Here is a 13,386-nt window from a genome sequence, read left to right on the forward strand (position 1 = left end):
TCACCAGAATGTGCCGATACGTCCATCCCATCCATTTTCTTCTATGTGCATTATAAATTAATTGATATAATAAACCAATAACAGCTGAGGCCATGGATTAATGTTTGAGCTTAATTCAATTTAAAAGGTCCGAGAGAAGCCCTCAGACCGATTCATGAATCTGGAAACTGGATAGAGATCTACTATCTAATAATAGAAAAGCAATACAATTAACGCTGAGAACAAGAAAAAAATAATAGTTTGCTGCTTATGAATTTAAGCTTATAAAGAGTTATTAAATCAGTTTTATACCAGAGTTGATCATATTTAAAAAAAGGATATAAATGTCTCACCTGTGCATGATAGAAATTCAATTGCACAAAGGCTGAAAGCATGGCAGCAGCAGGTCCAGGGAAGCGTAATGATTTGGTTGGCTGCCACTCATTTAAGTAGTAATTTTGGTCTAATAGAGTGGCTCGGGCATGTCTTAAAAACCCTGTTCCTTTCATACTGCAGTGGATCCAGTTGTGTTGTATAAATGGTTGGTTCTCATACAATGTTTGCTATTATTAGATGTAAAAGCTGTGACAGAACTAATTCAGGTGCTCAGCATTGTTAATTAAATCCTGTGTGTCCAATGATGGAATATGTTGGTTCTAAGATGGAGCATTAACAGTGACCCCTTTAGAAAAAAAAAATAAACTTTCTTTTTTCTTTTTTACATCTGCTTTCTTTCAGGCTCTGCCATGCGACGGCGATGGTTTGTGGTGCTGCTGGTGCAGGCATGGCTCTCTGCGAGTTTTTCGAATGGTGAGCGGCCGTGCCCACGGAGCTGCCGCTGCGATGGCAAGATTGTTTACTGCGAGTCCAGTGCATTCCGCGACGTGCCAAAAAACCTGTCTGGTGGCTGTCAGGGTTTGTCTCTGCGCTACAACAGCTTGGCAAGCTTGCGTACTGGCCAGTTTGTTGGCCTCAACCAGCTCATTTGGCTCTATCTTGACCACAACTACATCGCGACCGTGGACGCTCGTGCTTTTCAAGGAATACGGAGGCTCAAAGAGCTAATCCTGAGCTCCAACAAGATCATGCACTTGCATAATACCACATTCCACCTGGTACCAAATCTAAGGAACCTTGACCTATCGTACAACAAACTGCAGGCCCTGCAGCCAGGTCAGTTCCAAGGACTGCGCAAACTCATCAGTTTGCACATGCGCTCCAACTCTTTGAAGAACCTACCATCTCGCCTGTTTCAGGATTGCCGCAATCTTGAATTCCTCGACCTTGGATATAACCGGCTGCGCAGTATCACACGTAACGCAATGTCTGGGCTCGTGAAGCTGACAGAACTCCATCTGGAGCATAATCAGTTCTCGAAAATCAACTTTTCCAACTTTCCCCGGCTTTATAACCTGCGCGCTCTTTACCTGCAGTGGAATCGCATCCGGACCATGAGTGAGGGACTAACATGGACCTGGAGTTCTCTCCAGAAGTTGGACCTTTCAGGGAATGACCTACAGGAGCTGGAGCCAGAGGTCTACAAATGCATGCCAAACTTACAGACACTTAATGTGGATTCCAACAAGCTGGTTAACATCTCTCAGGAAGTTGTGTCAGCTTGGATATCCCTGAGCATGATCAGCCTTGCTGGCAACATGTGGGACTGTGGACCAGCGGTCTGTCCTCTGGTAGCTTGGCTGAAAAACTTTCAAGGGAACAAGGAGACTCCCATGATTTGCGCCTCGCCCAAAGAGTCTCAAGGTGAGAAAGTCTTGGATGCTGTCGAGGCAAGTGGTGTGTGCAAGGTCACTCATGTTACTCCCTCGTTTGCAAGTTCTACAACTACCCTTTCGGGTGCCCCCGCTCTGAACGCAGCTCTTCCCTTTGCACCCACGCTTCATTCTGGAGGCAGCAGAAGGGGCCAGGGCACCTCCTTGCAACATCCCACCCCTTCAAGACCACCCCAATCTGATGTCTCTCAACCTGATCAAGATTTTGAGCCTGTGTCCTTCCACAAGATAGTGGCAGGGAGCGTCGCACTCTTTTTATCCGTCGCAATGATTCTCCTAGTGATTTATGTGTCGTGGAAGCGCTACCCGAGCAGCGTCAAGCAGCTGCAGGAAAACTCTTCAGCTGCCCGCAAACGCCGGAAAAAGTCACGGGAGACTGAACGTACGCTCAGCACCCCCTTACAGGAGTACTATGTGGACTACAAACCTTCAGGCTCTGAGGCCACCGATGTTCTGGTCAATGGAACAGGGCCATGCACATACTCCATATCCGGTTCCAGAGAATGTGAGGTATGACTCTACACTTCTTGTTAACTTCTGTAACCAAAACCTTTTCCCTGTTTGGCATTGAAAGGAAAAGAAAAAAAAAAAAAACAGCTTGGTGTAAATTGCTTTTAGAAAAATGGTGCCGTGATTTTGGTTTTGTCATTTTGTCGATTCCATGTTGGCGGCTAGAAATATTTATAAGAGTGGGATGTCAAATACTTTAAATGCTATTTGGCTCGGACTGTTTTTTTTTTTTTTTTTTAGTTGTTGTTTGTTTTCATTGATTTCTGGCAAATGTGTGCATTTTGATTTCAGTATGCTAAAGAATGTGATATGTTGTATGTGTTCAGAGTCGTTTTGGAAAAAAAAAAACAACAAAAAAAACCACTGCTGTATTTGCAATAAATATCTGCTGTCACATCAGCACATATGATCGCAGAGACACTGTTTACCTGCACAAATGTACTTTTTAAACAAAGTTTTTTTGTTTTAGTTTTTTTTTTTAATGTTGTGGGTTGAAAGATTTTGTATCGATTACATTTCATTTCTTAGCACAAATACAATGTCTGCAGTGTGGTAAATAGGGGAGAAGCACTACGGGTAATAGAAAATAGATCATTTGATGCATTAGATTGCATTCGGATAGCGAAGTGGCGCAAATGTTTCCTACTGGTTCTCATTTTTCTTACAAAAAAAATGCGAAAATCTACTTTAACCAGACGACTTGGCAAAACTGAAGACAATGAATCTAATGAAGCTAGTTTTCTTTCATCGCTTGGCTCACTAGCAATTTGGTGTGAAATATGATGTTTTCTTTTTTTTTTTAACTGAAATCCACCAATGAGATGCCTGCAAACAATGGCCCTGAGTAACAGAATAGCTACAAATGTCTTAACTTCAGTGCAATATGCTATGCTAGCTGGCAGAAAAAGGCTGATCGATTGGAGCGTTAAAATCTTTTCCAAAATCACTGCTTTATTGTTGGAGGATCTTTTTATTATATAAATTGACTCGCAGAAAAAAACTTAGATTCAAAGTCTGTAGAATGAATTCTTTTTTCGGGATGGTTTATATCAGGAGAGGACAATCTGCTGAGACAGCTGAAAAAAACGCAAGCGTAATTACCAAAATAAATAATTCAGGTATCATCCGACCCTTTATAACTTATCATGCACATGGACATCAAACACTCTCATAACAACAAACCCTGATTTTGTATGTGCTTCGGCGAACGCCGTGTCTTCTTGCCCCCTTTTGATGTGATTTTAATAAGGGGTTTAGATTGCCAGTGTTGTGATTGTGTTACCAGAAAGGACAGCACTTTCCTGTCTTTTCTCTTTCTACTCTAACAAGCTTCCTCAAGCAACGTGAACCTGCTGATGAATCTGTAACAAGATCATCCAGCCCTCTCGTTTCCGGCAGCTTTTTTACCTATTGCTTTTTTTTAAATCTATTTTCAGTTTCAAATCCGAACCTTTATTCTTTTTTTTTCCTTATTTATTTAATAAGCATTATTTGTGTGTATGTATGTATGTATGTATGTATGTATGTATGTATATATATATATATATATATATATATATATATATATATATATATATATATATATATATATATATATATATATATATAAGTATGGAAATGATCGTGTTTCTGAGGTATCCCTTGACGATTATATTTATGGTGATGGTGATGATATTTTTGTGTTCAGCTGCACTAGCAGCAATTCCTCCTTCCCTCTGGGTCTTGGAAACCTGTCAGCTCCTTGCAGGAATGTTCGCATCAGTCGTAGCCAATCCGTCTGGCAATGCCACGACAGAAACACTTGGACGCACGAATCGGTCTTGAACCTAAACAGTGCAGGGGAGAAGATGATAGATGGAAAGACACGATACAAGATGGGTAAACAGGTAAGGGAAACGGACTGACAGAAAAAGGGGAAGATGGTCAATGCCGCAGAGAGCTCACGGGCATATAGAATGGCTTCCAGACAAACTCCTGTTTGCTTCAGTTAAAAAAAAAAACGTTTTTCTTTTCAAAAGGCGCAGCAGTGTGTGAAAGACTCCCACAGATTGGGCTCATTTGCTTTGTGACTGATTCATCTAGACATTCATCATAGAAGACTTCCACATTTTATTTGCATTTCATCTTGGAGCATCCTCAGGGCATTCATCGAGCGAGTTAGCTACGCGAGCGAGTTGCAGGAGGCGTGAGGTTCCATTGGGTTATCTTGTTAACTTTTAACCACAGGATGATTTAAACCATGCTTTCATAAAATACAACAAATCCTGTTTAAGGTATGTCTTAGGGATCGGCTCACTTACAGTGCTTGAGGGATTTGCAGTATTGGCAACATTTCATGTAAAAATAACCAGAAATAAAAGGTGTAATCTACATAATGAGTGAACCCAAATTGTCAAACTTGAAAAAAAACAAACCAGTTTAAAACTGGAACCAACACAAAATAATTACAGTAGACTTCAAATAAAAAAAAATAATAATAATAATGACATGACAAATTTCCACAATAAGATTCAAACAAAGATGACAAACATACAATTGTAGTGATTGGAAGATCGAATCATTTTAGCAAATTGGTTCTTTGAATCTCGTTGAATGAATCCTTTTTTTTTTGTCATTTAGTTCATTTCGTTTCTTTAATCAGATGGGAGTTGCGTGACAAAAAGACAAATAATTCGGACCAGAGGACTCATGAATGATTCGATTCTGTTTCCTGTTTAATGCACTGCATAGCATCTACGGGAGTCACGTGATAAAAGACTCGGACTATAAGAGTCGAGATGTAAACAAATCAATTTGGGTTCCTGTATATAACCTACAGAGATTTTGTGATGCTTTGCTCATGCTCAAAATGAACGAATCATTTATGAAAGACTCCTCACTAATAGCTGCTTAGTGATTTGGCGCTCCAGATACCACTAACCAATGAATGTAAACCACTGTTAAGATCCATTTATAATAAAGGCTTATGCCTGAATACCAGCAACTATACACTTTTGAGTGCTTTTCTTCATCCTCGTTCTATATTTTTGCTCCTTTCCTAAAAACGAATGTTCAGCACTTCTGGCAAATGTTTTCCATAAATCCATTATTTATGGAATCAGTCAAACAAATAAATAAACATCTGAAACTTCAGGAAATTGGACACCCGAAGCATCATGTGTTGTGGTCAGATGAAACATTTTGGTCATGCACATCCTCATCATAAATTATTGATACTTTGATGCTGGTGGTTCAGGAGGTCTGAAGAAGATTCATTTAGCAGGATATTTCTGCCTGAAACATTGATAAATCTGCCAGCATGTTCAGCTCTGGGCATAGATACAGTAGATGTTTCACCATAGTACTGCACAAAACTTACTATTAAATCAACCCAGAAATAAAGGTTTGTACCACATTATATGGACTTATTGAGACACCTTGCCATAAATTGTTCTTTCTCAAACTGTTACCAGAGTGCAAGAGAATGTAGCATGAAATGTTTCCTTCAATAGAACCAGCAGAGCCAAACCTGTTCCAGCATGACCATTCCCCTGTGTACAAAGCCAGCTCCTTAAAGATATGGTTTACATGGGTTGGAGTGGAAGATCTTCTGCTATAGTGCTCTAACTTCAACCTTATTGAACACCTTTGGCGTGAATGTGAATGTTGACTGCACCCCAGGCCTCCTCACCTCACCTACATCAGTTCCTGACTTGTGGCTGAATGAGCACAAATCCCCACACGCACACTACAGGATCTAGTGGAACATCATCTTTTCTCTTCTGGAGGTTATTATACCATGATAATATATATGAAGGGATGTGCATCTCTTTAAGTGAAGCCAATGCGATTAACCAATGATACGATACACTAAAGATACATATGAAGCAGCTACTGATGCGATGCGATCTGATTCCTCCCCATTACGGTGCATCGCAATCCGATTTCGTTGCGATTAAACACGACACAATAGAAAACATATGATTCAATTTAATGTGATACTGATGCTTCACTTTTATTTCTTTGGTTCAAAGAGACAGCAAGATGATCAATTGGCACTTGTCCTTTTTACAGACAGGCCTTTGTAGTGCAAAAAATGCAATAAAAAAGACAAAAACAGTCCTATTTTCGTTTTTGGCTCCAGCAAGCTCTGCCTCTGCCATGTTAATCTGTATTCTATGTGACTCTCATGACACGCCTCGGTCTTCGTCGCGTTGCGATGAGTCACGTTTACGTAGCAGCAGTGGTGCTGAGAGACAGAGAAATCAAACAAGATATATTAATCACAAATGATTGGTCACTTTCTAAATAATAAAAGTATAGCGTTTAATTGCACTCATGCTAAGCATATACAGTATATATACTGTTTTTGCTCATTACCGTGTAATTTTCATTAAAATGCACTCATGTATTATTATTGTTAAATAAATAGTTATAGCAAAAACATGTAATTAGTCTTCCAGTTGCTTAAATTAGCGCTAATTAGCCAGTTGCTTTATCAAAAAGGGGGTCATAATATAGCAAAGAGGCATTTTCTGTGCTTCCATTTCCTTTCTGTCTACGAGTGTGACTTGTTTACCGCATCCTCTCTCCATCTCCTGCGGCGGACATGATGTGGTTCGGCTGCTCGGTGGTGCAGCAGAGTCGAAGTCAGCCGGTGATTGATGAGTCCTGTTCGCTCTCCTGCGATTCGGTATTCTGCTCACACAACTGACTTGTGGGTCTTTTCACATCACACTAACGAGCCAGATTCAAACATACGTTTCGGCTTGCTTTCGGCTTTTGTCTTGGAAACGCACGTTCTCCTGACACCTTTCTACCCTCGGCGTCTTATCACGAGTGACAAGAAACGCCGGATAAAGAGTGTTTAGGGAGAGCGAAAGAAAGCGAGAAAGAGAGAGAGAGAGAGAGAGAGAGAGAGAGAGAGAGAGAGCTTCCTCTGCTCTAACCTTGAGACAAGCTCGCTGTAAAGCAGGTGCTTCAGTGAAAATTGAACATCCTGCGTTGTTAAACGTAATTCCCGGAGTACAATGCGGGACTGATTTGAAAAGCAAAGCAATAAAGATGTCTTTATCGATGAAACTGACGATGCCCACGGTAAGGATTTATTGCCCCGTGAATCTCACAAAGCTGCGTCGGGACCAGTAATGAGGTGTTTGTCATTCAATAGCCCTTGCAACAGGGCGGGGTCAGGTTCGGTCTGAACAGCAACTCGACGCCTCGACACGTGTTTAAAGAACAGCGGAAAAGGATAACGAGGCCCACTTGTCAGAGAGATGAAGGGGGCCGGGTTGTCGCCTTGCTGTCGAGCAGGTCCACATCTTCACTTCCTCCAGCTGCAGGATCCTCCACCTGTTCAGGCACATCACTTTCAAACCTTGAATTGTTAGAAACATGAATTATGCATGATGAATAGCTGATTAGCCTGCAATTTGATGTGTCAGTGTTTCACCTGTTGCCTCGGATTGACAAAAATGAAAAAAAAAAAAAGTCTCCTGGGGATGGAAAAGAAATTTACATCTTCTGAAAATAGCTTGGAGAAAGAGTTTAGAAAAAAATTATTGTAAAAATGAACGATAGCAGTTTGCATTTAATATTTAGTCTATATAAGAATAGATCAATAAATGTTCTTTATTTGTTTAAACCCACTAGGCACCACTGCTCTAATGAAAATCACTACCACAAGAGATTTTGTATATGTTTAACAAAGAAGATAAAATAGGCAAGTTATTCAACAGCCCCAAGAAAATGCATAATTTTCCAGGAACTTTTGTTTTGATTTTTTTGAACTTATTTATTTATTTATTTATTTATTTATTTATTTATTATCATTTTTTTTTTATTGCATATGACCCTGTTCTCTGTTCTTGGGGTAGAAATATAAAGTTACACACATATCTTAATGTAAAATCTCAATGTCCTGCATGACTGTGAAGCAACACTGGGAGATAGTTGTTGATCCGCCCAGGTCAAATAATGGATATGAGGAAAAGTGCTGAAAATGGAAAACTCTGAAGTTTGGAACGCTCTGTCATTTGATTTTTGCTTGTCATCAAGTGGAAATGTGTAGTTAAAGCAATTCATACATTCATCCATCTTTCTATCTATCTATTTATCTTAAGTGCTTTGTCCTGGGTCAGGGTTGCAGGGTATTCGATGCCCACTCAAGAAACACCAAGAGGCGGGAAGTGGAATTACACCCCGGATAGGATTCCTGGAAAAAACCCACAGGGACACACAAACAGTAACCAAAGCTCAGGGTTGTGGAAGCCTGTAACTGTAAGGAAGCTTCTTAGAGCACTACCATGCCATGTTTTTTCATTTTTAGATTGAATATGACTTTTTTATTTTATTTTTTATTTTTAATTAAGTTTGTTTAATTTAAAGGCTGGTTTAATATTAAAGTTTTAAAACCGATAATTTATTTATTTCATACATCCACATAAAAAAAAGCACAGAAGAACCCATGCTGACATGCGCTAATGTGTGTTTACTGACTCAAAATCTCAAAAGGCTTGGATGCCATTCAATATTTATCCCTCTTGCCTGTGAGCAATTAGGGCACTAGCATGGCTCTTTGGTTGTGCTCTGTATTGTAGTCATGATACATTCGCATTAAAGGCTTAGGTCCTTAATGCATGCACATTTTCGACTGATCCATTTGCTTTGAAGAAAAACAAACAAAAAAAAAAAAACAAAGAACAACAAATTCTAACTTTTTTCCTCGTTTTAACCAAAAGCCATTTGATTGAGAAATTAATCACCATTAGGCTGAACTCGAACGTTTTTTATTCATCAAATTGATCATTTTTTTTTAGCTTTCAGCCCTGTAAATAATGAAAATGGACTAATCCTCTTGACAAGAGAAAGCAATTGTTGAAGATTAATGTGTGTGCCACCAATCTGGTTATCAGGTCAGCAACAAAAAAAAAAAATGCAGAAAAAGGAAGGAGGAGATTAAGGACCGTTTTCCTTATGCTTATTGACCGTGAAAAAACTCGTTTTGCACCTGAGGATAATTCTGTAAGCTCGAAAACTGTGTCAAGTGTTCGAGCACAAACGAAGAACGCGAAGCGATGCCACCTGGGTCTTTGTGTTTTGCTGTGAAAAATGGATTTCATATGCATGCCATGTCTTTGTAAAGTGAGCGAAGGAAGATTTCATTAGAACGGTACCCCTGTACAGCTTGTATTTTATTACGAAAATATTGGAGCTGAAATAGCTCTTTACCCCGTCCCCGCCACCGTATGTGCTATAATGGGAAAAAGAAACTGTATTGAAGATGACACAAAGGTGAATACACAACAAAAACAGGAAAATGCACTGAAAACGAGGGAGCAGGTATGCTTTCTAAGGGTCTGTAGGTCAGAGGAGGTGTGTGTGTGTGTGTGTGTGTGTGTGTGTGTGTGTGTGTGTGTGTGTGTGTGTGTGTGTGTGTGTGTGTGTGTATAAATACATGCTTCCCATTCACGTGTATGTAATTGGACTGGAGGAAAAAAAAAAAAGAATGCTAGCAGGGCGGTTCTACACGCAGTAGTAAGTGTCTAGCATTGCCTGTTACTGACAGACGGCACACATGTAGCAGACCTGCCCAGACACCATTAATCGAGATGCCAGACATTAGTGTTAGTGGGTGCGTGGAACAGCGGGTGGTGCTGAAGTTGAGTTTTTTTAAAGCAATTTTAACATGACTGAAAAAAGTGCATAAACAAAACATATTGGCGTCTGCGCAAGTAAGTCACGCTGCAATTACTTCCGGAGGAGTAGGAAGGAGTAGTTTTTAAAGCAGCATACCAGGAAACTGTTATGCATCATATCCTTACATACAATGTGTGAAAATTGTATAACAAATATTGTCCAATGCCTATTTGTCCATGGAGCCTCATTAATTTGATTTCCCAGGCAACCTAAAACAAAGGACTGGGTAGCATGTTATTGCTTTACCTCATGAGCTAGATAATAAACATATCATTTGCCAACTCACAGTATGGGGCCTCACAATACACCAAGCACATGCCTACTCTTAGGCATATTTAGCCTGTTATATAGCAAAAAAATGTGAGATAATGTTAGTCCTAAATACACAAGATGATGTATAACCAAGTGATAAGCATGCTACTCGTTTAGACACGACATCATAATATTCAACACCGAACATTTTGCGCATGATTATCGAGCGCACTTTAAATTATCATTAATGCTGTCCAAATTTTCAAAGGCTAAGAGATGGAACTGTCCTACCCAAGAGGCGCACGCCATGTGATTTAGTGGCAATTGCACAATTTAATGTCTCTGCACCACATCATTTATTAAGATTATCATAAACTTGTGGCTGGAGAACAACACAAGGGCAGAGCAGTCAGCCACCCTGGAGTGAGTTACTGCCACCGGTTAAGCAAGACAGCCCAAGAAAGTGTGATATCACTTCCTTTTATATTTTGTTGTTCTGTCCACCCACAGGACACAGCTGGTCAAAGCCTGACCTTCAGATATTTGCCCACTTCTACCCACTCAGTACAAGCTGAAGTACACTAAAAGCTTCATTTTCTAGCTTTCTATCTGCTTAGCAGGTATATCCTGCAAGACCACCATGTGCACTTTTTAGATCAGATAGCTGACTCGAAACATTTCATAACAGCAACAAGAAGCCTTTTAGAACCCCTTTGCGCTCGGCATCCATTTGGAAGGTCTGCAAAAATCTGAACCAGTGCATTATGGAATGGTTGTGCCAGCTTTGCCCACGCAAAAACAGGCATGCACTTAAGCACACTTGGGCGCATATGTAACTGTAGCATTCCCTGCAATTTAGGAGCCAATCACCTGGACTCGATTCAACAGAACACAAGGCATACCTCTGGTGAGAGCCCTCAGCTTCAAATTAATTTATCCCGTTTGATCATACAGACCCGGGCTCCAGCTTGCATGTACATGTGCGGTTTGGGACCTGGTGGGCGTTTCAAGTGCTGCTTTCCATGGCAGACTCTTCCAAATTGAGTGAAAGGGTCCTTAATTACATTCACACGTACAGGTTATTTGAAAACCTTTTGGCAAGTTTACCCAGTACCTTTCTTTCTCATCTGACCAAAAGGAAAGAAAAGAGACCAATCTTCTGCTAATTCAAGTTTGACCCATTGTTCCATTTAGTCCCTGTTTTTAATAGCTTTTCAGGGAAATTCTCACATTATAAAAAAAAAAAAGTCAGAGAAAAATCTATTACTCGCTCATGAAAGACTTTTCACATTACAACAGACCTGCAATCAATGCCACGAACATTTCTCATCTCTGGTGCAGGAAGAATAATGATTTTTATTTTATTTTTTTATGTCTAACCTTGGAAATATTTTGTTCTGTTTGGTATTTCTGAATACCCATTGAGGAGCAAAACAGAAATTACACCGAGTAGGAAAACATTTTCTAGTGCTTATGTAGGAAAAATAGAGTTTTTGAGGAGGATTGTTGGGGCTGTAAATTGTTATGCCTGAGAGTACTGACAGCTCCAAGGGGAACACGTCAGTTTAGAGATTGGGATACTTGTTTGGGAATTTCTCCAAATTTTTCAAAATAAGCTTTCTTTAGATTGTCTTGTATACTTGTAGCTCCCAAAAACATGCTGGTTAGGAAATTGAAGTAGGTGTCAAGATACGAGGTGGTCTTCAAAAAGTTTCTATTCTGATAGCAAGTTAGAACAAATATATAAACGTGAAATCCTGCGTGAAACAGGGCGAATCTGCCACAGAGAGTTTTGACATGACATACGTTTGACACACGGCGATGCTGCGACGAGGTGTTCCGTGCAAAACTTGTTACAAAACTAGTCTTGATACCACCTCGTACACGCTTCAACTCACTAAGGTGTATTTATTTAATGATGCATTTTCAGTACCATGGATAGCAATCTGTGGCCAAGGCATTTGCCTGGGTAGCCATGGAGCTGAGCAACATGCAGCTAGTATGCAATATATGAAGACATATAAGGAAGCTGAATCTCAAATTTCTAATTTGACAACCGACTCCATTTAAACATGGCAAATGCTTAGCAGTTCAAAAGATTTATGTTGCTATATGTTTAGTGGAGGGTGCATGGATCTGCTTTTAGGAGTTGGCATAAAGAGACTTGTGTAATGAATTCATCTTCCCTTAATGAGTGTCCTCTCTATTGTGTGCCTTTCGCTCTATATTCCCTTCCTCCCTGTATCCCTACACATTGCCTTTTTTCTTTGATTCTCTTAATCTCTGTGTTTATTTTCGGCTTCCTCGACTCACACTTCCTCTCTGTCTTATTTTTCATCTTTTGTTGTATACCTTTACTTTCATCTCTGCTCTAAATCTCTTCCCCACCGTCTCCTTCCATTTTTGGTTTTCTTTGGTTTTCTCTCTGTTTCTTCTCATAAACAACACCTCAGACGCATTTTCTTGTTCTTTCCTCCACCTGCAAATGTTTTATTCTCTCTTTCTTTCCAAGTGTCTTTCTTCTGATCCCAAGTGGATGGCTGCTGTATGCCACAAGGTGATAAAAAAGCCCTCTGAGTAGTAGAATGTCAGAACACATGCATTGCTGATGGAGAGGAAGAAAGCATGACAAAAAGCATTTTATTCTGACTTGCTGCAGTCGACATGGTCACTTGGACACTTGGTAGGCATGTCTCCATGCTCATAGAGACTAGCATTGGCCAGGTCATCCGGTGCAAAGCTTGTGTTGTGAAGATTTATTTATCCAAGTATCATCTCAAGGATCAAATGCATATTGAAAGGTTATGAGAGGTGGTCAAGAAAATGTTTGTAAATAGTTTTGCCGTTAAAATCGGACAGTAGCTCTTAAAAAAACAATGGTGTTTGGCACCCTGTCTGTGTTGCTTCGTAAGCATTGACAGAGATACACTTTAGATATTGACTTTTCAATGCCAGGCTCAATAATGGCATCATTGATCCCTACTGGAGTGGCAAAGTGGAGAGCATGGCCTATGCTAATTTCTTTAATGTCCTCAGATAGGCCCCTTTAAAGTTGATTGGAATTTATGGATTTGCAAAAAAAAAAAAAAAAAGTGCTAGCATTGTTAAAACATTCCTTTGTTCTTTATAAAAACACCAAAAAATTTAATGGCATGTAGTTTATATATATATATATATA

General features: G+C 39.8%; 2 protein-coding genes across 2 annotated transcripts in view; one reads left to right on the plus strand and one right to left on the minus strand.

Annotated features, from left to right (window-relative positions):
- The window catches only part of adra1ab (adrenoceptor alpha 1Ab), a 445,038-nt gene that overhangs the window by 26,011 nt on the left and 405,641 nt on the right, over window positions 1-13,386 (minus strand). The window lies entirely within an intron of this gene.
- LOC310741170 (leucine-rich repeat transmembrane neuronal protein 4) overlaps window positions 1-13,386 on the plus strand; it is a 116,787-nt gene that overhangs the window by 4,661 nt on the left and 98,740 nt on the right. The window contains exon 2 of the mRNA XM_083568773.1: window positions 718-2,279. Coding sequence (XP_083424899.1) covers window positions 718-2,279 — 1,562 coding nt within the window. The remainder of the gene's footprint in view (window positions 1-717; window positions 2,280-13,386) is intronic.

This window comes from Silurus aristotelis, assembly GCF_946808225.1.
Source record: "Silurus aristotelis genome assembly, chromosome: 18".
In the NCBI taxonomy this organism is placed as follows: Eukaryota; Metazoa; Chordata; class Actinopteri; order Siluriformes; family Siluridae; genus Silurus; species Silurus aristotelis.